This window comes from Chaetomium strumarium, assembly GCF_033439665.1.
Source record: "Chaetomium strumarium strain CBS 333.67 chromosome Unknown B0T15scaffold_7, whole genome shotgun sequence".
Taxonomy (NCBI): Eukaryota; Fungi; Ascomycota; class Sordariomycetes; order Sordariales; family Chaetomiaceae; genus Chaetomium; species Chaetomium strumarium.
In genome coordinates this window covers 2983578-3010175 of record NW_026944435.1, presented here as the reverse complement: position 1 = coordinate 3010175, position 26598 = coordinate 2983578, and the positions used below count along the sequence as shown (strand labels likewise).

General features: G+C 58.1%; 11 protein-coding genes across 11 annotated transcripts; 6 read left to right on the top strand and 5 right to left on the bottom strand.

Annotated features, from left to right (window-relative positions):
* B0T15DRAFT_371689 (uncharacterized protein) lies at positions 1–520 on the bottom strand (the record flags this gene model as incomplete). The annotated part of the gene is made up of 2 exons (XM_062864206.1): positions 1–119; positions 181–520. Coding segments are annotated over 2 exons (459 nt in total), but the record flags the coding sequence as incomplete, so codon positions are not given.
* An 814-nt stretch (positions 521–1334) lies between these two features.
* On the top strand, positions 1335–5974 carry B0T15DRAFT_423165 (uncharacterized protein). Its single transcript, XM_062865586.1, has 6 exons — positions 1335–1868; positions 1965–2127; positions 2216–2622; positions 2702–4341; positions 4434–5184; positions 5308–5974. The coding sequence occupies exons 1-6, from the start codon at positions 1726–1728 to the stop codon at positions 5618–5620; spliced, it is 3417 nt and encodes a 1138-aa protein (XP_062718591.1). The 5' UTR covers positions 1335–1725; the 3' UTR covers positions 5621–5974.
* Positions 5975–7040: 1066 nt separating this feature from the next.
* On the top strand, positions 7041–8681 carry B0T15DRAFT_403643 (ankyrin repeat-containing domain protein; the record flags this gene model as incomplete). Its single annotated transcript, XM_062865218.1, has 2 exons — positions 7041–8534; positions 8568–8681. The coding sequence occupies 2 exons, from the start codon at positions 7041–7043 to the stop codon at positions 8679–8681; spliced, it is 1608 nt and encodes a 535-aa protein (XP_062718590.1).
* Positions 8682–9773: 1092 nt separating this feature from the next.
* Positions 9774–10664, top strand: B0T15DRAFT_487799 (uncharacterized protein; the record flags this gene model as incomplete). The annotated part of the gene is made up of 3 exons (XM_062866460.1): positions 9774–10052; positions 10096–10420; positions 10453–10664. 3 exons carry the CDS (start codon positions 9774–9776, stop codon positions 10662–10664), a joined length of 816 nt encoding a protein of 271 aa, XP_062718589.1.
* On the bottom strand, positions 10455–12762 carry B0T15DRAFT_315350 (luciferase-like domain-containing protein). The gene is made up of 8 exons (XM_062863982.1): positions 12614–12762; positions 12419–12559; positions 12136–12340; positions 12052–12064; positions 11935–11994; positions 11309–11865; positions 11049–11226; positions 10455–10988 (listed from the first exon to the last, which is right to left on the bottom strand). The coding sequence occupies exons 1-8, from the start codon at positions 12678–12680 to the stop codon at positions 10764–10766; spliced, it is 1446 nt and encodes a 481-aa protein (XP_062718588.1). The 5' UTR covers positions 12681–12762; the 3' UTR covers positions 10455–10763.
* Positions 12763–12955: 193 nt separating this feature from the next.
* On the top strand, positions 12956–14837 carry B0T15DRAFT_441450 (chaperonin 10-like protein; the record flags this gene model as incomplete). Its single annotated transcript, XM_062865919.1, has 4 exons — positions 12956–13594; positions 13659–13767; positions 13825–14155; positions 14215–14837. Exons 1-4 carry the CDS (start codon positions 13341–13343, stop codon positions 14835–14837), a joined length of 1317 nt encoding a protein of 438 aa, XP_062718587.1. The 5' UTR covers positions 12956–13340.
* Positions 14838–15044: 207 nt separating this feature from the next.
* Positions 15045–16833, bottom strand: B0T15DRAFT_562901 (major facilitator superfamily domain-containing protein; the record flags this gene model as incomplete). The annotated part of the gene is made up of 5 exons (XM_062870599.1): positions 15045–15620; positions 15691–15770; positions 15850–16361; positions 16454–16682; positions 16758–16833. 5 exons carry the CDS (start codon positions 16831–16833, stop codon positions 15105–15107), a joined length of 1413 nt encoding a protein of 470 aa, XP_062718586.1. The 3' UTR covers positions 15045–15104.
* Positions 16834–17500: 667 nt separating this feature from the next.
* On the bottom strand, positions 17501–19516 carry B0T15DRAFT_441446 (uncharacterized protein; the record flags this gene model as incomplete). Its single annotated transcript, XM_062865918.1, has 1 exon — positions 17501–19516. One exon carries the CDS (start codon positions 19514–19516, stop codon positions 17501–17503), a length of 2016 nt encoding a protein of 671 aa, XP_062718585.1.
* A 787-nt stretch (positions 19517–20303) lies between these two features.
* B0T15DRAFT_569881 (major facilitator superfamily domain-containing protein) lies at positions 20304–21859 on the top strand (the record flags this gene model as incomplete). Its single annotated transcript, XM_062870821.1, has 2 exons — positions 20304–20588; positions 20664–21859. Exons 1-2 carry the CDS (start codon positions 20423–20425, stop codon positions 21857–21859), a joined length of 1362 nt encoding a protein of 453 aa, XP_062718584.1. The 5' UTR covers positions 20304–20422.
* An 862-nt stretch (positions 21860–22721) lies between these two features.
* On the top strand, positions 22722–24436 carry B0T15DRAFT_562887 (xenobiotic compound family monooxygenase; the record flags this gene model as incomplete). The annotated part of the gene is made up of 4 exons (XM_062870598.1): positions 22722–22865; positions 22932–23120; positions 23174–23421; positions 23485–24436. 4 exons carry the CDS (start codon positions 22722–22724, stop codon positions 24434–24436), a joined length of 1533 nt encoding a protein of 510 aa, XP_062718583.1.
* Positions 24315–26503, bottom strand: B0T15DRAFT_543989 (major facilitator superfamily domain-containing protein). Its single transcript, XM_062870033.1, has 5 exons — positions 25972–26503; positions 25883–25897; positions 25425–25826; positions 25009–25365; positions 24315–24929 (listed from the first exon to the last, which is right to left on the bottom strand). Exons 1-5 carry the CDS (start codon positions 26251–26253, stop codon positions 24588–24590), a joined length of 1398 nt encoding a protein of 465 aa, XP_062718582.1. The 5' UTR covers positions 26254–26503; the 3' UTR covers positions 24315–24587.
* Between the last annotated feature and the right edge of the window lie 95 nt (positions 26504–26598).

Here is a 26598-nt window from a genome sequence, read left to right as displayed (position 1 = left end):
GTAGGCGGAGTATGGCGATCGCTGCATCAAACGAAGCTTCTCGCCAAAGCAAAAGGAGCACAGCTGTGTCTGAGGCATGTCCTCAAGCTTCTCTACCGCCGGGAAAGCTTCGATTTTGGCTGAAAGGGCAACCGTATTAGCGGCGTGATCCCATTGAGAGTCAGAGGAGACAAGTCCTACCATTGCAGTACTCCCCGTCGGTATCCTTCAAACACGTCTCGTTCCACCCAGACACGACTGAGTCGATCACGGCGATGACCGGATATCCAGGAAACAGATTGGGCGTTGCGGCGCACGCGGTTGTGATCCGTCTCCGTGCGACGCCCAAGGCCGTCGAACATGTCGCTGAGCAGACCGTGTCCGTGAAAGCCTTGTCTCCGGGCGACCCATGGTAAGCTTTGCTTCCCAGCGTCTTGACGTAGGGGTCGCAGCTGATGGGCTGATAGAGCACCAACTCACACGCAGAGCTGAGGCCAAAGCCCGCCAGCGTGTCCTGTGCGGTGAGCTGGAAGGTGGTGGCGGTCTGCCTTGAAGAGAGCGGATCGGGCAAAGCAACCGGCAGCGCTCTGCCGGAAAATGCTGCTGCTTCAACCACGCACCAGTCGAGGCATGATGCAAGGACCGTCGCCGAGAAGAGGCTGAAGGGGTTTGGCAAAGGCATCTTGCTCCACGATTAGAAGAGTGCGGGGACGCAACGGACGGCGACGACAGGACGGAGAGGTTGCGAAAAATCAATGACCCGACAAGGAATGAGGGCCGCGAGCACCTTCGCAACGGGAGTCCTTTGTCGCGATCAGCTTGTGACTCGGATTTGGTCTCTGCCTGGTACTTCATTTCAACCTGAAGACCAGTACGGTGTTGGATGGGGGGAAGTCTTTGAGGCAGCATGGAACTACTGTACTAACCGAAATTACCCCCAAGACCGGCATCCTTCCTCATACCCGTTCCTCATCCTCGTCCAATATTGGCACGCTCATTGTCCTCGATGGCACGTTGCTCGGAGTCGACGTTGACTCGCAAGAAGCGCCTCGTCACATGCTTGCGCTGTGCCGCAGGTACCGTTGTCACGTCGGTCGGTCGGGTCAGGTCAAAATTTGAAAATACCCTGATTTGTACCAGTACATCTGGCGTCTAAAGTTGCATCGGTTACCGTCTCCACGACCGAGCCCAAGCCGCATGGCTGCTAAATGCTGCAACGTGAACTAAGCTAGTAAAGGCGGTTGGTGACGTCGGTCGTTCTGTGCATTGAATAAGTGGAGAAGTGGAGACGGTCCGTATTTACCCGGCACAGAATCTCTTGGCGAACCCCCGTCTCCACATTGATACAGCCTTATCGGGCTTGTGTGCGGACACCGGAAGGGCGGATACGAAACCCGCAAGACGGGACCCTTGGACCCCTTCCTTCCCCAACACCCGCTACCTCTCGGTCATGATGCTTGACTCCACTGCAGGCAGCCGAGAGGGGGTTGGGGCGATGGTACCTACCTACTTCGACGACATGAGCTGTCCGTTCTCACCTCAGTCAGGGGCATGGCATCCACGGAGAGGTAATGGGATTTCAACAACCTAATACTAATAATAAGTTGCCAGGTGAGTTCTCGTCCTTCTCCCCCGTTCGGTCCCTTCCCTATCCTCGCCGCCCTCTCGCCCCGGGAAGAGGTGGTTCGAGCATCTTCCATTGTCCTCACTACATTCGCTCGCTTTGGATTGTCCCTCTCTCGAGCCATGGCCAGATTATTGCTCTTCTTCTTTGCCTTAGTCGCTCACTTCCAGCTGTCTATTCAGCAGGAATGCAGTGTGTCGAAACCATGCGAGCTCGGGTGCTGCTCTCGAAGCGGTTTCTGTGGTTTCGGCCCTGACCACTGCGGGTAAGTAATACATCACCTACCTTGGTATCTCTAGAATACCCTACCTTCATCTGTCAAGCCGATTTGACTGACTCGATGGCGCGCGCCCTTCTGTAGCGACGGCTGCCTGAGCGGGTGTGACCGCAAGGCCGACTGCAACCCAAGCACTTGGAACAGCACGAAGTGGAGCAAGTGGGAGAAGTGCCCGCTCAACGTGTGCTGCAGCAAATCTGGCTTCTGCGGCACGACCGAAGAGTTCTGCGCGGGCAAGCCCGTAAAGGTTGGTCGGAGCTTGTCGTGGCCGTGGAGCGACCTGCACGGGACCCGCCTGAGGAACAACTGCTGATCTTCGTTGTCTCTGGATCCAGCGGCCATCATGCAACATCAACAACACGCCCGTGGAGCGGGTCATTGGCTACTATGAGGCCTGGTCGACCTCCAAGCGGCGCTGCTACAGCATGCTGCCCGAGTCGATCCCCTACGGGTACTACACCGACATCATCTTCTCTTTCGCCACCATCGACCCCCAGACCTTCGAGATAGAGGCCGGCGACCACAAGACGGAAGAGTACATGCGCCGTATCAGCACCATCAAGCTTGTTCAGCCGGACATCCGCATCTGGATCGCCGTGGGCGGCTGGTCCTTCAACGATCCTGGGCCGACGCGGACCACCTTCAGCGACATTGCCGGCTCGGCCGCCAACAGGCAAAAGTTTCTCAACTCGCTCGTCTTGTTCATGAACAAGTATGGCTTTGACGGCATCGACATTGATTGGTCAGTATTATCCTTTTCCCCCATGCAAGGCGATCAGTCGTGATCCGGTAGAAGGGCCTGACGCGTGCTTGGCCGAAAGGGAATACCCAGTCGCCGAGGACCGCGGTGGCAGGGGCGTCGATTACGAAAACTTCGTGAGCTTCATGAGGGCGCTGAACCTTAGGATGAAGTGGTTCCGCCGCCGTTTCGTGTCGCTCACGCTCCCGGCCAGCTACTGGTACCTCCAGCATTTTGACATTGTCGGCCTCGAGCCCTTGGTCGACTGGTTCAACATAATGACCTACGACATGCATGGCTCGTGGGACCTGACCAACAAGTGGACCGGACCCTTCGCCAACTCGCACACCAACATGACCGAGATACAGGACGCGCTCGATCTGCTCTGGCGCAACGACATCTCTCCGAGAAAGGTGACGTTCGGGATGGCCTTCTACAGCCGCAGCTTTACGCTCCAGGACCCGGCGTGCAACGAGCCGGGCTGTCGCGTGAGCTCCGGAGGCAACGCCGGGCGCTGCTCGGGTACGACGGGTGTGCTGCTGCACCCCGAGATCGCAGACGAGATCCGCACACGGGGCCTCATGCCCACGCTGTATCGTGGGGCCGCCGTCAAGACGGTGAGCTGGGGCGACCAGTGGGTTTCGTTTGACGATGTCGTGACGTGGCGGCTCAAAGTCAACATCATCCGCAGTCAGTGCATCCCCGGCGTCATGGTGTGGGCCATGAGCCAGGACGACGAGGAGGGCACCAACATCAAGGCGCTCACTGCGGCCCTGGACCGCAAACAGATGCCTGAGCCCAACTTCAGCAAGCCCAACAACACCCAGCCCGTCGCCGATCTTGCGCCCCCTAGGCTGTGTCGGTGGTCGGGCTGCTACGCTGACTGCCCGCCCGGCTTCAAGACGGTGCAGCGCTTTGGCCATGAGGAGGTGATGCTCACCGAGGAGAACTGCATGGATCAAGGCATGTCCAGGTTGTGCTGCCCGGCGGATCAGCCGCTGCCTTCGTGCGGGTGGAACGGCCACAGCAATTCGGGCAAGTGCACCCCTGGATGCGCGCCCGGCGAGGTCGAGGTGGGCACCCTGACCTACGGCTGCAGCTCGGGCTATCAGTCGGCATGCTGCACCAACACCACCTCCACGGCGGCGTACGGTGTGTGCAAGTGGACGGGGTGCGGCGAGTCCTGCCCCAGCGCACTGCCACACAAAGTCGTATCTGCGTGGATGGGCTCCGGGGGAATGCCGCACTGCGATGTAGACAAGTTGCGCTCCTTCTGCTGCCCGGACCCCCCGCCGGCCGATTTCACCGACTGCTCGTGGGTCAGCGTCAACGGAAGCCATTACAACTCAAAGTATTACTGCGAGGACACGTGCCCCAGCGACCAGGTCAAAATCGCAACGGAAACAGCTGGTGGCTTCACCGGCTTCGGTAACGGCTGCTTTGTCGGCGCCCGGGGTTACTGCTGCAAGCAACCGCCTCCGCCTGTCGTGCCGCGCGACGACGACAACGAGGACCCGTTCGGCGGAAAGCAGAACAAGGAGTTCCAGGGGCTCTTGGAGGAGTACATGGAAAATCCCACCTGCCCTGCCACGATCCTGGTTCCGGAACGGAGCAGCTGGTTCAGGGACTCGAAGCGCCGCTCCCTCTCGGCGGAGACTGCAGAGCTCGGCATCCTCCAGAGCCGGGCGACGGAGTGCAAAGAGGACCACTTCACACGTTTGGGTACGTATGGTGTCAACCGCAACCCTGGGAGAGACCAGAGGAGGCGTGGATTACCCCAAGAAGCCTGGACCTTGACTAATCTTGACCGTCAGTGGCCTTCGGAGCCGCCATGCTCACCATGTCAACCAGCATGCTGGAGCCGCTGCGGGTTGTTTACGACGAGCTGTTCGCAGACCACTTTGACTCCGAATTGAGAGCGGACAGTCTCAGGTCATACTATGAGAGCATCCTCAACCTCGATCCGAACGGGCTGATGCAGTACGTCTTTTTGAACCCGGTCCAAGCTGGTAGGGGCATCTGGCGAGACCGGCAGACCACCTCCGCCTTCTGCCAGGTCGAATCCACCTCCACGACGAGGAAGCGTCAGGGGTTGGACGCGTCGGGACAGTCTTCGGCTCTCCTCGCGCCGCGCATTGTGGAGTGGTTGCCCAGCAGTGCCGGAGTACCCGACTTTGGGACCGTCGTTCAGGGCATACTGAACGGAGAATTGAGCCTGCACTATGCCCGATGGGTGTACCTGAGAAACCAGGGCGGCCCAATGCTCGAGCTGGCCTATTGGATAGGGCCTGTCCCGGGCCAGCCGGGGGGCAGCGACAGGTACCGGGACAACACTAGACCGACCAACGGCAGGCCAGATCGCTGGGTCGTGGTGCACCTACACATCAATGAGCGGACAAATTGGCTGAGGAGCTTCAACGGCCGCACGTACGTCGGCATCCAGTCTGTCCAGATATTCCACGGCCAAGAAACCAACGAAATCGAGGGACAGGGCGCGTGGCGCGTCGACAACACCGGTAGCCGGTCAACGCGCCGCGGCTACAGGTGCCCGGAGAACACGCTCTGGTACGTAGATTTGCGCTCCTCCCCCGTTCCCCCCCGGGCACCCGCCCGCCCGTCCGCTCGGGAGTCTCGAGAGTCATTGTGAACCCAAAGCAGCGCATGAAACGACTGACATTGTTGGACAAGGTATTTTGGCGCCCCCGTGGCGATACCGGGCTCGAGCCCCGCGGACGAGGCGATGCGGCAGTACTGGCAGAACCTGCGTGACTGGGCGCTGCGGCTCTTCAACAGCGGCTACGTGGCCAGCCCTGGCCTCAGTCTCATCCTGCGCAATCCTGTGAGGTTGATCAATGGAGACTACGACCCCAGCAGCCGCACACTATTGGGGCAGGGCGAGAACCATCCTGACTACCATCAGAATATGTGGTTGATCAACTGGATCATTACAGGTCTAAACCCGTTGTTCTTTGACTTCGGGCCCGCAGATCCAGATGCCTAGCTGTAGCGGCGGGCAGGCCGGGAGGGCCGCAGTTTCGGGCACCTGGGTGTTGCGGGAGCGACAGAGTGGCCAAAGCCCGGCGTCCGCGGTGGCTTATGGTCCTGATGTAGGCATAGTAACACCTCCGACGGCGTTGATAGTTATGTAGTTGACCTTGGATAGAGTCTTGTATTGTATTGTACATACAATCCAGCCCTGTTTTGTTGATTTACGTGGAAGATACTTGGGGTCCGAGCGGGTTTTTGCCGATGGCCCCCCCCATAGAGGGAGTGCAAAAATTCGGAGATATACACTAACGTTAAGCCTTATAATAAGAGCAACTAAGGGACTACTATAAGCTCGGCAATAGCACGCTTAAGCGCTAAATCTAAGGTTGTGACGAAACCAGGCAGTCCTGCCTCTGAAAGGGTTCGCCGGTCGAAGGTAGTCTGGTCGGGCTGTAGGTCTCGGTGAAGCCAAAAGGTTGACAACAATGCTTGCCGCAATGTCTGCACAGTAGATGAGGACTACTGATTGAATTGCTCACTGAGGAAGCTAGCTATCTGAATGAGTGACAGAATGGTGGAACTATATACAGCTTCCTCCATGGTGACTATTGGTGTGCTCCTGATGCTCCCGGTGCTCCCTGGGAGCGATGGGATCAACGGGAGTAGATGGTGATCCCGTCCCGGGAGCGCTCCACTCGGGAGCACCCAAGGTCTCCACCCAATGCTTCCGTAACGATTGGTCCGGGGCGCCCCGCGCTCTCGTGCCGCATGCATGGCTGGCCCCTGTTGGCTCAGTTCGTGACAGTTTGGAAGCTCTCCTGCGCCTATAGCATCAATCAGACACATGCATCATATGCGTATAATTGACTGCATTCGCCCTGCATTGCTACGTTCTATACCATTCGGACGGCTCTATCCTACAGGAACGCCGTAACCTGCATTTGAACGCGCTTAGCCCATTTCAATCGTGGTGTCGTGGCTGTTGGTAATTCCAACAGATTTCGTCCTCTATGGACCCCTGATTCGCACCCCTCTCTGGCTACCTGGCGATCCACCCAATATCACCGAATGCCGCCCCCGGTATTCGTACTGGTTATTTTAGCCATCTTGGTGTGGGGCTCTCTGCCCGGCTATTTCTACTGCCCCAGGCCAGCCTTCTTGGCCTGATGGAATCAACCAACTTCACCCTCGTTTTTCAGATTCTGAGATTAGGTCAAAGGTTCCAAACTCGCCTCTCGGCTTCCGTACGTATCGGCCGCGTGCGTGCCGCGCAATTCATCACTCGCTGGCCCACCTCTAGTTATCTGTATAAATGGTCGTTTGACGGCCAGCGCGTCGAGTTTCAACTGGCCCTCCTCACTCGCCCCTGTCATCAGCCACATACTGTGTACACACTCGCAGGGCGAGACGCACCTCTGCATCGATAGGAAACCATGGAACCCAACTTCAACAGTTTGGTACACACATACCTCAAGCACGGCAACAGAGAACATCTCGCGGGGCTTCTGCCACTATGGAGTCCCGCCATTGACGAGGACCATGCCTCGATCGGCCTTGCATTGCACCACGCCATCTGCATAGGAGACGAGACCGCTGTCCGCATGATGCTGGATGCCGGGGTGCGCCCTACGGTGGTGGACGGACACGAACCGAATTACACTCCCATCCTGACGGCTTCCCAGTACGGCCGGCGCGAGATGGCTCGTCTGTTTTGGCGACTCGTCGGGCCCGACGGCCGCTTCTACCCCTCGCTGCGCAGGAGAAGCGAGCTCACGTGCCTCGTCGTGGCTGCACAATATGGTCAGGCAGACCTGGTGGCTGACTTTCTCGACATGTGGGATGGCTGGTCAGTGGACGAGAAGCGGCGGGCGCTCCTTGATGCCGCGGCGGAATGGAACGACAACGTGGTCACAGTTTTACTCGCCAAGGTCGGGTACGAGGTCGACGACATCCAGGAGGCATTGGGCCAGTGCGTCGACTCCGGCCCAGGGTCTACCCACTATATAGGAGCGGATGACGGCGACACACCCGAGTACAACGCCCGAGCGCACCGCCTCGTGTGTCGGCTTGTCGATGCCGGCGGGAATGCAGACGCAACCTACCTGGAACGGCCCCTACTCTGCATCGCAGCCCCGTTGGCGGATCGGATCGGCGCCCTCAAGGCGCTGCTCGAGAAGGGAGCGAATCCCAACATCCAGAACGTCGAAGGCCGCACGCCACTCCACGCAACGTTCAGCTTCTCATCATCTTCTATAGACGCCCTCCGCCTCCTCCTGGACCACGGCGCCTCGCCCGAGATCCCAGATCAGGACGGCGCGACGCCGCTCCATGCCGCCGCCTACGGCAGCTCCCTCGACAAGCTCCAGCTGTGCCTCGCCCGCTGCGCGGATGCCGACGCCGCCCTCCGCCTACAGACACGACACCGAGAATCGCTCCTGCACTACGCCGCAGCCGGCGGGAAGCAGGACATTGCCGAGTTCCTGCTCGACCGCGGCGTTCCCGTCGACGCGGCCAACACCAACGGCTGGACGCCCCTGCTCTGCGCCTTGATGCCCACCCCACCAAAGGCCCTTGCCAAAGCGTGCAGCCTGGCCAGCCTCCTGCTGCAACGAGGCGCCAGGGCGGATGTAGCGACAGACGAGGGTTGGACGGCACTGCATGCGCTGGCATCGCATCGCCCGCGTTTGTATTGGGAACCCGCCGCCGACGCGCAAGATGACCGTTCCAAGTGGGCGCCCGCCGTCCCGCTGGTCCGGGAGCTCGTTGCGCGCGGCGCGCCGCTGTACACGCCGTCGAGCGTAATCCGCAGCCCGGCTGTCACCGCCGAGACCGTGTCTGGCGCGTGGGGGGTTCGGATGCAGCGGCTGCTTGCTAATGAAGCGACGACGACGGCCTCGGCTAACACCGAGACGACCCGGCCGGGAACGGTGCAGCCAGGCGCGGAGGCGGAAGAGGAGGAGGAGGGCACGACGCCGCTTGTGTGGGCGTGTCGGACCGGCGCAATGGTCGCCTTCGATGCTGTTATTGCGGAGGATGGGGAGCCGAACAACTGTCCTCAGAGCGACCAGTTCTAGACCCTTTTTAAGCAGACAGGGAAAATTTATGGGCAAAAGGCTCACCGGCAAACCGCCTGCGCTGGATCGAAGGGATCATGGCCGGCTACGAAAACCCCAGCAGTGGGGACTTTACTCCGGAATCAAACCAACGCCCTCTCAATGTGTACACATTGCGGCAGGAGAGAGCTCCTGCCTACTGCCTTCCCCCAAATACCGCTCGGCCAAATGGGCCAGCAACTTTACCAAGCACTCGGGGGAAGGCAGTGATTGTTCGGAGTGCGGAACTTCTATATATACTCCTGGCTAGAGCTCACGTTGTTGTCCTCCAAACCCGAACCCATCTCATACCATCTGCCTCCTTCAGGTTCGTCGTTCCGTATGATTGAATAGCTCTTCGCTATCCGTTCCTCGAAACCGCCCTTGACCCCGGCTATTATTGAACGCAGAGCAGGGTCAGCAATCAAATTCGCCATGCATAGGGGCAAGGGGCGGGAAACTGGAACAAGAAGGCGATGACTTACAGATATTGTAGTAAACGAATTTGACGATCGTTGGTGCCCAGATTCCAACGGCAATGACCTGGCCGAAACTCCAGCTGCTGGTACCGCTGATGGTAACGAATTGCGAAACCTGAACAAGCACAACGAGCTCATATACGACCAACAGAGGGAGAAACAACTCGAGACAAAACCAATATATCGTAGTTACGAACCTCTATGTGACGGTATGATGCAGTTTACAGGGTCAAGCCAGCTGTTCGTGGCATACAATTCCATGAAACTAAGCCTAAAGGGAAAAGAGGGAAAAGGTTCTGGGCGGTCGGTAGTTAGGGCAACCCAAAACAGCAGCACGGAGAAATTACCCCAATTTTATGTTGGCTCCATCGGCAGAAGGAGGGGCAACGCTAAGCCTCAGAGCCAAATATGGCAATTACCACTGTATGTTCGCACCTGCATCCTACAGGGGGAAGGACAGGTGGACTTTTGATAGTGGTCCAGTCGCCCGCCAAACAACAACCTGGGAAGTCTCGCGGATCGTCCGATTCCCTGTCTTCTCCAATCTGAGTACCGATTGACAGGCAACACTAACAAGGCACAACCAGACGCTTCAATGGCTCCTCCTCTGTTTCTGCACGGCCATAGGGAGTCCGGCTGCTTTGCTGTCCTTGCCGATCGGAAATACTACCGCCGTGGAAACCTGTTCATCAAGCGAACCCTGCGGAAGCACGAGTGGACGGAGCTCAGCAGTGACACGGTCGCGGAGCCTTCTGCTGCCCTGCCCCAGCGATTTCGAACCGACGTGGCCGTCCAGCAGTATCTGCGTGAACGGACCAACATACCTTTGCCCGCATTTGCGTCGACCTTTGAGGACGATGGCGCAATGTATCTGGTGATGGAGTTTTGTGGAAGTGGAAGGCGTGGGCATGAACGAGCTACCGGAAGAGGATCGAAGGGTCATTGAGAAGGAGCTGCAGCAGCACATGGGGACACTCAAGTCCCTGCGATCCGACACCCTCGGCGTGCCAGGTGAGCAGCTCAGGGTCGCGCCACAACGCGTCTGTGATATGAGTTGGATTTATTACACTTGCTGGCGACCACGCAGCAACGTGAAGGGAGACTTTGTCTTCTGCCACAACGACCTGGGTCAACACAACGTACTCGTCGACCCCAAAACTCTCAAGATCACTGCCATTATCGACTGGGAGTTTGGTGGCTTCTGGCCCGAGTGGTTCGAGCGACCTTTCTGGATGCGGCCGGGTCAAAGCTATGCGCACTCGAGGGGGAGGAAGACGACACAGAGCGTTGCCGCGAGTGGCTGACGGCCAACTTCGAGGCGGTTGAGCAGCAACACCTGCCCACCCTTCAGGACAAGCTCGATTCGATGCCTTGGACCCCTAAAGTCTTGGACGACGAGCTACCAAGCCAGAAGGTGGCTGAACCGACCAAGCAGACAAAGGACGAGCCAGAGGTTGCTATTGCCTCCCCTATTCACACGACATGATGATGATGTTGAAACGCACTGCTGCGCCTCGGAGCGATGACTTGCACCCAGCCTTCGTTTTCACAATCGTCCCAGGGACCCGCCACCATGACATGTCCATTACTCCGGAATCCGGTGCTCACTTGCCGACACCCCTGCGCGCCACTGATAGGAAGAGGCAACGTGTTCGTCCAACGGGTACTTCTGACCTTTTTTCCCGTAGAGGTTCTCGCGGTATGTCCCGCCAGGAACGGCATAGTCGTGCCAGAATAGACCACGTCTCCGAAGCTCGGGTAGGAGCAGCGTGGCGACGTCTTGGAAGGATTGCGGGAAGAGGGCATAGGCCTGCGTTACTGCGTTTGAGTCCACTGTGTGTTGCACCAATGGGGGAGACGGAAGTCTTACAAAATTGAAGCCATCCACGTCAGCTTCGTCAACCCAGCTTTCCAGGGCATCTGCCACTTGGGCCGGCGTGCCGACAAGGACGGGCCCGTTGCCGCCGATGCTGATGTGCTCTGCCACAGTGTGCTTGGTCCACTTCGAGTTCGCTGGGGAGAAGCGGGCATAAGCCTCGACGGTGGATCTATCGGACCGTGAGTACCTTTTCCCAGCCCGTAATACTCATTGTTCCCTCCCCGGGGGGCGAAGAGAAGAGGCTTTCTCACCTAACCGCGTTACTCTCAACGTGCCTCAACTCTTCCTCGTCACCGTACTTGTCCAGATCAATTCCGGTCCATCCACCAAAGAGCGCCAGTGCACCCTCCGTTGACGCGTACTGTCGAAAGTCCTGGAGCTTAGCCTGCGCCTCCTCCTCAGTCCGCCCTAGGATCGGCAGCACCAGCGCGAGGACCTTGATGTTGCTTGGGTCGCGACCAAACCGCTCCCTGGCCAGCTGGCGAACCTCGGCAATGTTCTTGGCGACGACGGTGGCCGAGTGGGCCGACACAAAGATGGCCTCGGCGTGCTGGGCGGCGAACACCTTCCCAGCCTTGGAGGTGCCCGCCTGTAGAAGCAGGGGCGTCCGCTGGGGGCTGGGCGCCGTGATGGCCGGGCCCGGCACCTGGAAGAACCGGCCGCGGTGGTTGATTTTGCGGACGAGGGACGGGTCTGTGTAGACGCCCGTCTCGCGGTTGAGCTGGACGGCGTCGTCCCGCCACGATGACTGGAAGAGCTTGTACATGACTTTGATGTACTCTTCTGCTTGGGCATACCGGTCATCGTGCTATAGTAGGTATTGGTCAGGCTGTGCTTCAAAGAGTGTTACGGAACCGGCCGTGCTTTTGGGACTTACGGGAAGTTGTTCAGTTCGGCCGAGGTTCCTGGCGGCTGAGTCTAGATAACTGGTCACGATCTAGTTCATAGATAGTTAGCCTCGGCTCGGTCCTCAAGCGCCCCTCCTTAAACGTACGTTCCAGCCAAGTCTTTCAGAGTTCATCATCAGTTAGCTCATCTCGATCGTATAGCCGACACATCGTCCGTGGATCGGACATACCTTCCCTTGGTGAGATGGTCGACCGTGGCCAGTCTCCTCGCAAGATGGTACGGCTGCTCGTACGTCGTGGATACGGTAACACCAAAGCCGATGTTCTTTGTCGCAGCCGCCATGGCAGGAACGACGGCAAGGGCCTCGTTGACGGGCCATTGCGCACCCGTCTGGATGGCAGGGTCGAGTGACTGCTTGTAAACGTCGTACCCGCCTGCATGACGGTGTCAAAACCTCTCTGCTGCCTCCAAAAAATGGGGGAGACGTCACACAGGTAAAATACAATACTGACCAAGAACATCGGCGATGAAAATGCCATGGAACTTGGCCTCCTCCAGTGTCTTGGCCAGGTTCACCCAATGTTCAACGTCCCCAAATTTCCAGGACTCGTCATCCGGATGCCGCCAAAGGCCCGGAGACTGGTGGCCGCTGCCTGCGGTAGCTTAGTACGAGATAGCTGAAAGCGGGCGCCGGGAGCATATCGTACACATCATCACGAACGCATTAACAATCAGTTGCTTTCTGGGCTTAGCATCGACATCCTGGGTAGCCATTGTGTGAATATCTCGCGTGTGTGTTGTATGTTTCCGAAGCGTATGCAGGAAGTAGGTAACGTAGACAGACTGTAACGGAGGTGGCAGCTACCCGATCGGGTCTCCTAGATGGCAATGCGGGACACGTAGATAATGAATATATTCGCAGATGAATATCTCCCGGATCAGATTCCGTAATGGCACGGCGCGCTTATCGATACCCGGCAACCCAGTTCCGATGCGATGGAGCGTCTCCTAGTGTCGGTGGCACTCGGCGATGGTGTGATTGAGGAGTTGTTGGTGCTCATAGGACCGATCATCGGCCGATGAGTTTCTCCATCCTTATCGAGGGAGCAAGGCCACCTTGTTGGATCCTGGAGGGATGACGAGCAACGGCCCTAACAGGCGCAGGCTGGTAGACTAAGTGGGAATTCCTTTGCCTAAAGTCAACATAGACAAATGGGAGATCATGAGTTGGTATGCCTCGCGATGGCGCAATCGGCCGCCTAGATTTGTGAATCAAGGCCGAGCATGCCAACCCGGAATCCGCAGTCATGCACAATCCTATTGTGAAATTGAGCTGATTGAAAGGGCATTAAAAACTCAGAGTATGCCATTAAATCATCATACCCGAGTTACATGCATCTTGGGTATTACGGCCGATGATACCGAATACGAATCATGCCTTCTCTGTCATTCTTTCGGCGAATGTCGCTCCCTAGCGTGGGCAAGCCATCCTCCAAGTCAAGCGCCAACGAACAAAATGCGGAAGAACGAGTCTCAATCCCCGAGACACAGACGGTTCTCCTGCTACATGCCCCCCGCCAACCATATCAGTTAACAACCTCCTATCCCGTCCCCCAAGTGAAAGGAATTCGCGAGGTGCTTGTCAGGACACGCGCAATTGGGCTCAATCCCATTGACTGGAAGGCACCGTGAGTTACTCTGTTATCCATTTGCTCCCTGCAAGGAGACGCTGTTCTAACTCTAAGGTGCAAGGGATTTCAACTTCGGCATACCCGAACTTCCATATATCTCAGGTAGGGAGCTGGCCGGTGAGATTGTGCAAACCTCAGACCGCTCATCCCGTCTCAAGCTGGGTGACAGAGTATGTCATTCTGTTGTGCACGCCCGCGGGTACTGGTATGAACTAAGTGGATGATAGGTCCTCGTCATCTCAACCGACTACCGGGACCTCCGGAAGGCTGCGTACCAGGAATATGTGGTCGCACTGGATTACAACACCGTCCGAATTCCTCCCGCCCTGTCGCTGGAAAAGGCTTCCACGCTGGGCGTAGCGTTTGTGGCGGCAGCATTAGCGCTCGGCGTCTGCATGGGCGTTGACTTCTCTGGTGAGCTAGGCGGCCCAGACCTCCACCGCCTGGTCAGGGAGGTTGCATCCGAAGGTTTGGCCAGCGATATTCGGAAGGAGTGCCTCGATGGCATCAGAGAGCATGAGCGGGCGGTTCGCGGGGATTGGCTGGCTGTCTGGGGTGGTAAGTCACACATAGCATCGCCTAATCACTCTTCGGGACATAACGCTCATACCGGCCAGGCTCTTCCACCTCGGCCCACCTGACCATCCAGCTAGCCAAGTTGGTGGGCCTGAAGACGGTTGCGATCGTAGACAAGGCAAAGCACGGGGTGCGGCTCACCAACCACCAGGCCATTCACACGGACCTACTAGTGGATAGCCACGACCCTCAACGAGCGGTGGACATTATTCGCAGCAACCTCCAGGGGAAACTACGGTTTGGCATTGATACACGAGGCGCGGAGTCAGCAACGAGTCTCCTTCAGGCCTTATCTCCAGGGACTTCAGCACGTCAGTCTCGACCGCTGGTGGGAGCCCCACGGAATGCATCGCCACCGTCACCACCAGCCACCCCTGACGACTCGATGCTGTTGTCGGCGCACTTGATCGGCCTGACGGGACTGCCGAAGCATCCCGCCCCGGAAGGCACAGTGTATCACACGATTCCGATCAAGCTGTTTCACGAGATGCCGGCTATCGGGGAGGCGCTGTCGAGCTGGCTCGAGCGGTTGTTGGCAGAGGGGCGTATATGCGCGCCCGAGGTCCTCGACGTCGAGCAGGGGTTAGGGAGTGTGAACAAGGGCCTGGACCGGATGAGAAGAGGAGAGATCAGCGGGGGGAAGTTGGTCGTCAAGGTTGCGTAGACTAGTACTAGTTAGTGGTGATGGGAATGATCATGTTTTGGGAAGTTTTGGAAACCTCTCTACGTTGCTCGTGGTTCTGCTTTCCTCGGTTGTATCATTCTTTGTTCTGCCCCTTTTCTTCCATTTGCCATTATTGGTTACTACCCCTAATTTCCAGAGCTGAACGGAACGGGCCAATCTGATTTGACTCATACTCCTTCTAACTACCACCTGCCTGCATCCCCTCCCCCTGCGTTTCTGAGTAGTCTCGGCCCTAACTTTCAACACTTAGCTACCCTTGACATCCGTATCCCTAGTTGGCTCCTGTTGGCTCATGCTATCTGTACCCGTATCCTCGTCCCCATTTTTCACGGAGCCAAAATGGCGCAGAACAAGCCAGGCCGGGAGGATAGCAATCCCCCACAAGCCAAAATTCATATACACGCCGCCAACCTCGGCAAACACCGTTAACGACTCCAGGCCGTAACTCAGAGCCTGCCAGGCGGACTCGGTGCCACGCAACAGCGCGGCGTAGCGGATCAGCTCGGCCTCGCTCTCTGCCAGGTTGTGGATGACGAAATAGAGAAAGAGGTAGTTGAGCTGGAAGCCGAGTGTCAGAAACACGAAGACGGCAAAGGCGGCGCCGAAGCCGGGCATGGCCCAGTCATAGGTCGGCTTGGTCTGACGGAAGCGCGTGACTAATACGGTCGCCCAGATCCACCAGGCGCCTTGAAGCGTGACAACGACCCAGAAGGCGCCACGAGCACGGGTCTTTAGCGGGATTTGCGTCCTGTCGAGCCAGAGCTGGTTGACGGTCAGTACCGCAAGAACTAGAAATTTGGGCTACTTGTAGTTAGTGGGATTATGGACTTACGCCAAGTAGGTTGCCAGATATGACGGCCACTATGCCGGAAACAAATGAGCCGAGAGCTCTGGCTCGCACCGAGAACCACACTAGCATATTGTTAATAACAATCACCTCCATATGGCAATAAAGTAGGTTAGGAGCGATAGTATTAAGAGAGGGACTTACTCGCAAGATAGGTGAAGAAGACAGCCTCAGCGAACACGGCCTGGCCGATGAACACCACGATAAGCAGGAATCTCCTGCTAAAGAACAGCCTCGCAGTCTCCCTCATCTCAAACCACGGATTCTGCGTGATGCTCAGGTCCACTCGCTTCCCGTCTCGGCGCTCCACCCTGGACGGGCGGGTGAGCAGCAGGCCAACGAGAGGACCGACGGCCTGCAGCGCGATGAAGACAAGGAAGACGGTGTACGACACCTTGCCGGCCTCGTTGCGGTCGGCATTCAGGCCCAGGTTAATGGCGCCGCCCAGGATCTGGCCCGAGAGCCGGTAGGTCAGCCAGTAGCCGAGCGCCTTGCCGCGGTTCCAGGGCTCCGGGTAGGCCATGGCAATGGCCGCCTCGGCCATCCAGAAGACGCCGGCCGAGATGCCGCAGAGAGCAGCACCCAGGAGAACCAGCCATTCATTGCCGAAGCGGTTATTTGTGTACAGCCCTGCCGCATATGGGGCGTATCCAATGCTAAAGGAAATCTTGCTTATTAGTACCGGTCCAGCATGGTATTGAGAGTTCCCCCGGCTCAGTTTTTTGCGAGCACGCGGAATCGCACTCACGTCCCAAAGATCAGGGCCCCCTTGATGCCGATGTAGTGCACCAGCGCGCTGGAGAAGTAGCACGACACCACCATGAGACAGAAGGTCAGCGCGTTGGCGGCGTTGATCAGGTTCGGCTTCGCAGCGCCGCCTGCGCCAAGCGAATTCATCGCGCCCCAGATGCCGGGAGCGGCAAGGTTGCACAGACCGAGGATGGTCATGTTGTAGAAGGTTGAGCGGTACCATCGCACTGGGCCTCGTTTTCAACCACGTTAGTAGAGGGCTGCGCATGTGGCGGCACGTTGTTTATTTGGTGCTAACTCACCTGCATGGTATTGCTGGTCGTTGGGGGGGCTCGCTCTGCTCTCGTAGTCCTGAGGTGACTGCTCTTGAGAGGGCATTTTGATCTGTCCTGACTCCATTGTAGATCTGTTTCCCATCTTTTGTTTCCCCCTTTCCGACTATCCTTCGGAACAAAGTAGGTTTAAGAGCGGTTCACACCGGGTCGGCGGGCTCGGTACTGGAAAAGGGGTGGATCAGCGTTGTGTAAATGCTCGCCCAATAAGTACTAGCTAAGCAATCAAGAACTGCTTGCCAACACTACCCCGGGAAGCACGCCATAGTCTTGTGCCTGGTTATTGGGAAGAAGCAAGACATAGCGATACGAGCCATGAGGGGATGCGGGGATTCTTGTTCTACCTAGCGTGATAATGGTTCCTGGAGCGTGCGGACTGCGTAGCACAAATGTGGGATGGTTGGGAATGGTGAGGAGCTTGAGGATTGCTTCCGATCTCCTAAAATGGCGAGCGGGACGGATCTCTAGGTGATAGATGGCTGGTACCTGACAATCTCCTATCCCCTCGGTGGCCATCAGTTTTATTTGCGTCAATTGTATAGTCTTCATAGCATCCGGAGCAGTACGACTGATACTTGGTACTACTTGATACCCTCTCTGCACTCAGAAGCAAAGGTGCCAAACAAACTACAACGATACGCACTAATCCAACGTCCCGCGTATTAGGCAGATGGAACATGTAGTCTCTACACTAAGCCGAATTCACCGTCCGTTCATGAAGACCAGTCCCCCGGCAAATCCCACCAGCGTTCGTGGATATCCTTCAGGTCCACCTCGCCCGGCAGCCGCAGGTAGTTTGTCATGTCCGAGTCCGGATCCGCTTCCTTGCTTGTCCACCCATTGCCAAAGTACCAGGCAAACCGATTCCCCGAGTCGCCGAGATACGTGTACTCCCAGTCCTCCCAGCGCGGCTCCCTCCTCACCGCCGTCACATGGCCCGCGCTACCGGGCCACACGCCGTGGATGCGCCCACCGGGTCTGCCGCCGTTGTACCACGAGCTGCAGTTGTCCGACAGCACGGTCGACGCGAAGAAGGCGTCGGCATACTCCTGAAACTCGTCTGTGGCGCGTTGGGAAGGGGCCATGGTCTTGATGCCCTCGCGCGACGCCTTGCGGAGAAACTTGGCATACATGCTCAGTTGCACCTCGACGCTGTGTGGCACCGTGCCCGACGGCCCCGCGCCGTGCGGGCCATGCACGAAAAACAGGTTCGGGAAGCCCGGGGTGGCCTGGCCGAGGTACGTGTAGGGAAACCCGTAATGCCGCCCGTCGTCGTCCTTGTCGGCGGTAGCAGCAGCAGCAGCAGCCGCGGCGGGAGCCCACAAGTCCCGCAGGTCGCGGCCGTGGGCGCGGATGGGGAACGGGGTGACCATGTCGACGTTGGCGCCCGTGGCGCAGAAGACGGCGTCGACCTGTCTCTCCACGCCGTCGGTCGTCACGATGCCGGTCTCGGTGAAGCGGGCGATGGGCGTGCGGATGTACTCGACGTTGTCCTCGCTGATGGCCTCGAGGTATCCCGGCCCGGGCGTCAGCCGGCGGCAGTTGGGCGAGAAATCCGGGACGATGTGCTCGAAGAGCTCCGGCTTCTTGGCCAGCCGCTGCCGCATGATCTGCACGAATCGGTCGCGGAGCTCGGCGTTCTCCCGCGATCCGCGGAAGAAGGCGGCGAAGCGGCGCCAGTACTTGTCCTCGAGCGCCTTGCGGAAGGCGAGATAGGCCTGCGGGTCCGCCGCAAAGCCGCTCTTCAGCTCCTCGCTGTACGGCTGCGGTTCGAGCGTGCGCTCGTCGCCCGCCCACGACGCGGCGATCCACGTCCGGTTGCGCGCGTAGTGGTCGAGACGGCCCACCACCTTCTGCAGGTTCGCCACGAGCTGGATCCCGCTGGCGCCGTTGCCGATGACGGCCACCTTCTTGCCCGACGGGTCAAAGTCCGGGCTCCAATGCGACGCGTGACGTAGGAGGCCCTTATAGTCCCCGATGCCGGGGTAGTCGGGCAGCTTCCAGGCGTTGAAGCGGCCGATGGCAGTTAGCACGAAGTCGGCCACCTCGGTCTTGGTGGTGCCCGTCGCGGCGTCGTGCACTGTCAGACGCCACACCGCCTCAGTCTCGTCCCAGACGAGGCCGTCAACGCGGTGCCGGAAGCGGGCATGCCGATAGATGTCGTGCTTGCGGGCCACGGCTTGCCAGTAGTCTCGGATCTCGGCGCCGGGCGCGAACTGGTCGCTCCAGTCCGTCTTGGGCTCGAAGGTCGCCTGGTACACATGCGACGGGATGTCGCACCGCACCCCGGGATACACGTTCTCCAGCCACGTGCCGCCGAAGTCCTCGTTCTTCTCGTAGATGGTGAGTTGGATCTTGGGCACCTTGGCCGGAAGCAAAATGCCAGCCAGGGTGCCCGAGAGACCGCCGCCTATCACGGCGACTCGGAGAGGCCGCGGCTCGTCGATGAACCGGTCGACCAGAGTAAGGTTAGACTTGGGGTAGGATACTGCCGGGTTAGAGGCACTGACTGCACCCCTTGTGGCTCGCTCTTCTTCATCAGTGGTGTTTGTTGCTAATGTTGTTGTTGTTGGGCTGGCGGCATTCTCTCGAGGTGCATGCCGCGACCTCGGATTGGTAGCATGGCTGACCACAGCTGGCGTGTCTGGGACAATGTCGGATACGGACTTGGCCGTTGCAGTCCAAGCATCCACTGTGACAGCGTGGTTGGCAATGACTCCGATGGTCATTTTGTGTGTGAAATGTGGAAATCAGGGGCTTTGTGTACAATGCCAGCGAGTCAGCAACTGAGAGAAAATTGGACCTGACATAGAGCAAGAGCATCAGCGGATAAGATAGGAACCACAACCAAAACCGAACACCGAACTCATTAGAGCGCGCATTTTGTATGACCCCAACGTCGCTGGCGATATCGCGTCCGCCGAGAGATGGCGTGCCGACGGCTTGGTGGTGCCGGACTATTATGGGTCCCAACAAGCACGTCAAGGCCCCGACCCATAGCACCATCCGCGGGGTCGGCGTTCATCAACAACCGCACCCTATCCTGTTATCTTGCCCTCCGACTACCGGGGCAGTTGGAGCTTGGTGATACCCTCTATTTCTTGTAGACCAGTGGGTCCCGGGTGGTGCGAATCACCATCCTAAATCACGTCATAGGATGTTGAGTGTTGCGCCAGTGCATGGAGCCAAGTCGAAGTAGTATCACATGTCTTAGCGACGGGCTAGTGGAAAGACGTGATAGTTACTAGTGGACATTGTTTCAGTGGCACAGATAGGGAACCATTGGCGAACAGTGGAACAACCCCCAAGCCTAGAAGAAAAACGCGCGATCCAAAGAGATCTGTTCCGCCAGTATCAGATCAACTATCTACTAGGAGAGAGAACTGTTCCAAAAGTAGACACCGCGACGCGTCGTCCTTGGCGGTGTCCTCGCTTCCAAAACCCCGGGTGCACAGGCGCATCCAAGGTACTGGTATGTAGTGCATATGCGAATCCCACCGCACATAAAGGTTCCCTGGGACCCTGGCTCACACCAACACCGTGGTATCTCGCTTCAGCACTTCGGCCACGAGGCAACAATAACTCCGACGTTCCTCCCAAACCCCCTAGCGCACCGACGACCGCAAGTAATCAACATGGAGCTCATCAAGGGGCACGGTGGCAGGCGCTGGTACCAGATCCGATGGTACCAGGAGCAAGACACACCGAGAGAGCGCCGGCTCATCAACAAGCTTGACCTGCTCATTGTGCCGTATGCCTTCCTCGCATACTGGGTGAAATACATTGATCAGTCCAATCTCAGTGAGAACGCGCGCACCCTCCATCTCCAGACAGTATTGCCCTCAAGTTCTTACTAACCCTGGACAATTTGCACAGATAACGCTTACGTGGCTGGCATGAAGGAAGACCTGAGCTTCAAGGGCAACGAGCTGGTGCAACTTCAGACCATGTACATTGTCGGCGCCGTGGTCGGCCAGATCCCCTTCCTGTTCCTGTTCACCTACCTGCCCATGCACTGGATCATCCCCTTCCTCGACGTGGCGTGGGGCATCTTCACGCTGCTGCAGTACCGCGTCACCAGCTTCGCCGAGCTGGCCGCCTACCGCTTCCTGGTGGGCTGGTTCGAGGCGGCCTTCTTCCCGGCCATGCACTACATCTTCGGCGCGTGGTACCGCGGGGACGAGATCGGGCGCCGCGGGGGCGTCTTCTATGTCGGCCTGACGCTGGGCACCCTCACCGCGGGGCTGATTCAAGCCGGCGCCTCCTCGCGCCTGGACGGAGTGAGCGGCCTCGCCGGGTGGAGATGGATGTACATCATCTGCGCCCTGCTCACCATTCCGATCGGCATCCTCGGCTACTTCATCATCCCCGGCACGCCGGACAGGCCGAACCGCTGGTTCCTCAGCGACGACGACATCCGCGTGGCGCAGGATCGGCTGCGGCGGAACGGCCACGCGACCGGCGAGCGGTTCCGCTGGGCCACGCTGCGGCGGCTGGCTTCGCGGTGGCACTTCTGGGCCATCATCCTGTTCGACATCTTCTTCTGGAACGGCAGCATCAACACGTCGACGGGCGGCTACCTGCTCTGGCTCAAGAGCCTGGGCCGCTACTCGCAGGCGCGCGTCAACGAGCTGGGCGCCGTCGCGCCCGCGCTGGGCATCCTGTACACGCTGGCCATCTGCTTCGCCTCGGACCTCGTGCTAGGTCCGGCGTGGGCCATCACGGTCGCGCACGCGTGGAACATGGTCGGCCTCGTCATCCAGATCGTGTGGTTCGTGCCCGAGCCGGCGCTGTGGTTCTCCTTCATGACCACGTACAGCGCCGTCGCCATGTCGAGCGTGCTCTACGGCTGGGTCAACAGCCAGCTGCGCGCCTCCCCGGCCGAGCGGTCCTTCACCCTGGTCCTCATCAACGCCGTCGCCCAGAGCACCACCGCCTGGACGCCGCTGCTGGTCTTCAAGACGGTCGAGGCACCCCGCTTTCCCAAGGGCTATTCGTTTGTGCTGGGCAACGCCGTGTGTCTCGTTGCGACGGCCCATCTGCTTAGGATTTACCTGGCCCGCAAGGAGTGAGTGTAGTACCCTGGTTTGACCTTCGGGCAAAAAGACTTCTTGCTGACACGGCGTGCCTTGCAGATCCAAGATTACTGACAGTGAGGTGGCGTCGACCCCTGAGGAGAACCGTTCGATCGGGGAGGCAAGTGACGGCAAAGTAAACAAAGAGGCAGAAATGCAAGCTACAAAAGCTTGAGGCTGTGTGGTTCCTGCTGAGCTAGGGGCGAGACTATTCCGCCCCAGGTAGCAAATCCTGGAAATACCGGTACATTGGATTAAAGTGGGAAAGACAACGTCCTCTGTATACATAAATCAACACAGCTTCCCGGGGGCTCTGTCAGTTCCTGTGAGGCAAGCACTCAAGCTGTGCGACTCCCGTGATCCACCAGCTCCAATAGATCCATGTACCTGTTATGAGTCCCTGCTTGTCTCGAAGGAGGCTGTCTTCATCTGAATGTCATCCATCGCAGACCGTGCGTCTTGGATCCATAATCCTAACAGATATTACTAGATTCTTCATAGTAGTTACTAATAAAGCGGTAGTACTTTGAGAGAATGGAGGCTCTTTTCCCTTGATCGAAGTCAGTGCCAAGCTTCATAGGATGGATTTATTGCGTACTAGTAGCCTCTATGCATCACATCATCCTCCTGGTCATGACAACATTGCGGCACGCCGACATTCGGCTGTTAAGCCGGTTACCACGCTGCATGATGCAAAATGATGCAAGCGCCAGGAATACGTATTGTATCGTGCAAACCTTGGGAAGCATACATTGAACTTAAAAGCGCTTCTTGCCACATATCTCTCCTCCTCTGAATAGGCAATCTGTTTCGTGTAGATATCACTTATTATCCGTGTCCAAAACATACCATTCCAAAGATGGCAGGTGTGCAGGTTGCTCCGACCAAGACAGATGGCTCTAGCGGCGACGTGCAAGACAGGCTTGGAAACGGCAAGACGCGCATCCTCATCAATGCCTTTGATATGTGCACAGTCGGCCATCTTTCCCCTGGTCAATGGAAGGTGAGACTCGAGAGCCATCTGCTTGTCGAGGGACGCCACCAAGCACCCAGACTGACACAGAGCTAGAACCCAAAAGATAGGTCAGCGACCAAACGCAAGCTCGAGTACTGGGTACAGCTTGCCAAGCTGCTGGAGCGAGGCGGCGTCAACGCGCTGTTCCTCGCCGACACATACGGTGGATACGACACGTACGAGGGCAGTGTGGACGAGTGCATCCGTCGCGCCGCCCAGTGGCCGATAACCGATCCAACGATAGTAAGTACTACTAGTACGATTTATGAATGGGATTAGAACTAACCTTCTGGTAGCCCATCTCGGCGATGGCAGCGGTGACCAAGAACCTCGCCTTTGCCATCACGGCCTCAACGTCGTTTGAGCCGCCCTATCTGCTGGCCAAGCGCTTCTCCACGCTCGACCACCTCACAGATGGCCGCATCGGGTGGAACATCGTGACCTCGTGGAAGAAGTCTGCCTTCAAGGCGATTGGCCTGGACAGCCCCATCGAGCACGACGAGCGCTACCGGCAGGCGGATGAATACCTGCGCGTAGTATACAAGTAAACCGCTCCCCACCCCTTTGCTCGGTTTGTGTACCGCACTCTAACCAGCCCCGCCAACAGACTCTGGGAAGGCTCGTGGGCCGACGACGCCCTCTCGCCGGACCCTGCCAACGACAGCTACGTCGACCCGGCCCGCGTACGCACCATCCACCACCAGGGCAAGTACTTCTCGCTCGCAGCCAAGCACATCGTCGACCCCTCACCGCAACGCACACCCTTCCTCTTCCAAGCGGGCACCTCAGCGGCGGGATCCGCCTTTGCCGCGACGCACGCCGAGGCCATTTTCGTGTCGGCCCACTCGCCGTCGGTGCTGCGGCCCAAGATCGACAACATCCGCCGCCTCGCGGCCGAGCAGGGGCGCGACCCGCGCTCGGTCAAGGTGTTCGCCACCATCACGCCCATCGTGGGCCGCACCGACGACGAGGCCCGCGCCAAGCACGCCGAGCTGCTGCGCTATGCCTCGGTCGTCGGGGGGCTGGTGCTCTTCAGCGGCTGGACGGGCATCGACATCTCGCGCCTGCCGCTAGACAAGGAGCTGACCGAGGCCGACTCGCAGGAGGCGCACAAGGTGCGGAGCATTCTGGATTCGTTCACCACGCCGAGCGACGAGGTGCCCAAGTGGACGCCGCGTGTGGTCGCTCATCATGCCGCCATTGGCGGGCTGGGTCCGGTTCCCGTGGGCAGCCCCGAGACGGTGGCCGACGAGCTGGAGCGCTGGGCGCGCGAGGCGGATGTCGATGGGTTCAACATTGGGTATGTGACCACGCCGGGGAGCTTTGAGGATCTGGTCGACTTGTTGATCCCGGAGTTGAGGAGGCGCGGTGTGTACCCGCCGCTTCCCGGGGATGGGGAGGAGCCCCTGACCGCAAGGGAGACATTTTACGGTAGGGGGCAGAAGGGGTTGAGGGCAGATCACATCGGAAGCAGGTATAAGTATGATGTCTATACGGAAGACCCCCCCTATTCCGGGGGTGCGGAGGAGGGTGACCAGCATACCGTCGATGCTCCATAAGGTCATAAGGTTGTGCTGAGCAATTCCAGTGGAAGTAGTACTAGTACTAAGAATGAAAACCGCCTGCCCTTTTAGCAGAGTCCCAAACCATCCGACATCTAGACCACCAGCCCCCAGAAGAGCCTGACACGTTCATCGAATAAACGCGCACTTAGTCTCTCTTGTTATCGACCTTTGGCAAGAACAGCCACAGCCCGAGCATCACTACCAGCAAGGCCAGAATAATCGGCTGAAGGACCATGACGCCGGCCGCTTGTGCCAACACACCGACTGCGAACGGAAGCAGCGCCGCACCGCATCCGCCGAATGCCGAGGCAAAGCCAATAACTGTGACGTGCAAGTGCTTCGGGAGGAGCTTGCTTGCTACGACGACGACGCCGGGGAAGAGGGGCCCGAGAAAGAATCCTTGCAGCGCGACGGCAACGGCCGAAACATAGAACTGCGGGACGAACCAAAAGAGGAACTCGAGGCCGATGGTCAGGGCGAGATAAACCTGAGTATGCAGAGAAGTAATCAGCACATTGAATTCCGCCCGGAGAGTAGAAGAAGGCAGTTCCCAGAAGACGGCTTACCGCTATAGCCAGGTTGACTCCCACCCGTGGCGTAACAAAGCCGAGGATGATTCGTCCAAGCGTGATGCCTAACCAGAAGCCTGTAGCCGTCATACCACTGGCAAATTCACCTCCCTGTCGCACCTGAATCATGAAGGTGACAATCCATCCTCCCAGCGAAACTTCCACGCCGATGTATGCCAGCAAGAAGATCGCACATATCCACGAGACTCGAGCGCCCGATGAGTGCCAGAGTGCCTCCACCAGCCCGGCCTTCTGGCCAGTCTCGGCGATGCGGTGTTTCTGTCGGTAGGCCTTGCCGGTCGCGCTCCAGAACGACCATGTCAGAGAGACCAGCTCAATAGCCGCGGCTCCGATCTGCTCGGGCGGTCAGTTGCCGTGTTTCTCGGCAGCGGGGGGAAGTTGTGGCTGCTGACCATGAAATAGTAGAACGTGTACCACCCCAGGTGATACTTCTCGACGATGAGAGTCGCTACCAGAGGACTAAGCGTGCCGCCCACTCCGTAGCAAGCATGCATAAAGCCCAGCAGCTCGTTCGAGTTGGCCAGGCTTCCGATCCATGCGTTCCACGCCGAGTCCCCAACGCCATTTCCGAAACCAGCGATGATAAACGCGATGACCAATACCACGTACGGCGGATGAGCCGCCATAATAATGTAGGCTGCCATGTGGCAGGCTGCAGAGACCATCGCGATGCCGCGCTGCCCTATCTTTTGGTGGAGGACATTGTTGGACATCGCCGAGACAACATACCCGGCGAACGGGGACAGGAACACCAAGGAGATGACCACGAAGTCCAGCCCGTAGTATGATTCGAGCTGTTTGCGCTGTCAGGGGTTATCCGTGAGTGACTTTCCTTGCAGTGTCAACATACAGATGGCAAAAGGGCCTATGTATGATACATCGTTAGAATCAGCATGACCCGAAGCGACACCGGGGGTTGTTTCTTCTAAGTCAACTCACTCCATATGCAGCATCATTGGCCCCAATCAGAAAGAAGCACCAAAAGGTCGAGAAGACACGTGCAATGTGCGTCCAAGATTGGTTCCATCGCTGCGTCACCTCGGTCCCGGCAGTGTCGTCTGGTTCTTCGATGCCACCTTCGGCTGGCGGTCGGCTCGTCCGTCGAAAGAAAGGTTCGTGGGCCGCTTCCAGCGCCGGACCGTGCTCTCCTACAAGCGTGCAAGCATTGCCTGAAAAGGCGGGGGCCGGGGATACCAGCTCGATCGTGACGCTTTGGGACATGGCGAGTGAGATGGTCGATGGCAGACCCTCAATCACAGGGCCTCGGATGCCTTTTGGGATACTAGGAGGAAGGAAGTTGGAATCACGAGAATAAACAACGGGGTTGAGAGGTGAAGTTGAGTCACCCGGGGGCTTTCGCCAAATACGGATCTTGGACCAACTTGTTGATATGTAGGATACATTACGTAAATGTCACATGCAGTGGAGCCGCGGAAAGCGGTATGGGAATAATGGGGGGGCATGATATGAATGACCTCTATGTGTAAGTGGATTCCTCCTGTATCGTGGTATGTATGTTCTCCATATATTCACACCCGCTTAATGGTGAGGACGGGTTGAGGACGG

Coding starts and splice junctions, on each gene's coding strand:
- B0T15DRAFT_423165 (XM_062865586.1), top strand. CDS start 1,726: ATGGCCAGATTATTGCTCTTCTTCTTTGCCTTAGTCGCTCACTTCCAG. Junction 2,623..2,701: donor GACGGCATCGACATTGATTG/GTCAGTATTATC, acceptor CTTGGCCGAAAG/GGAATACCCAGTCGCCGAGG. Junction 5,185..5,307: donor TGCCCGGAGAACACGCTCTG/GTACGTAGATTT, acceptor TTGTTGGACAAG/GTATTTTGGCGCCCCCGTGG.
- B0T15DRAFT_315350 (XM_062863982.1), bottom strand. CDS start 12,680: ATGGCTACCCAGGATGTCGATGCTAAGCCCAGAAAGCAACTGATTGTT. Junction 12,341..12,418: donor TTTCATCGCCGATGTTCTTG/GTCAGTATTGTA, acceptor ACCGTCATGCAG/GCGGGTACGACGTTTACAAG. Junction 11,227..11,308: donor GTTGAGAGTAACGCGGTTAG/GTGAGAAAGCCT, acceptor ACGGTCCGATAG/ATCCACCGTCGAGGCTTATG.
- B0T15DRAFT_543989 (XM_062870033.1), bottom strand. CDS start 26,253: ATGTCCCAAAGCGTCACGATCGAGCTGGTATCCCCGGCCCCCGCCTTT. Junction 25,366..25,424: donor ACACGTTCTACTATTTCATG/GTCAGCAGCCAC, acceptor CCGCCCGAGCAG/ATCGGAGCCGCGGCTATTGA. Junction 24,930..25,008: donor GAGTCAACCTGGCTATAGCG/GTAAGCCGTCTT, acceptor CTGCATACTCAG/GTTTATCTCGCCCTGACCAT.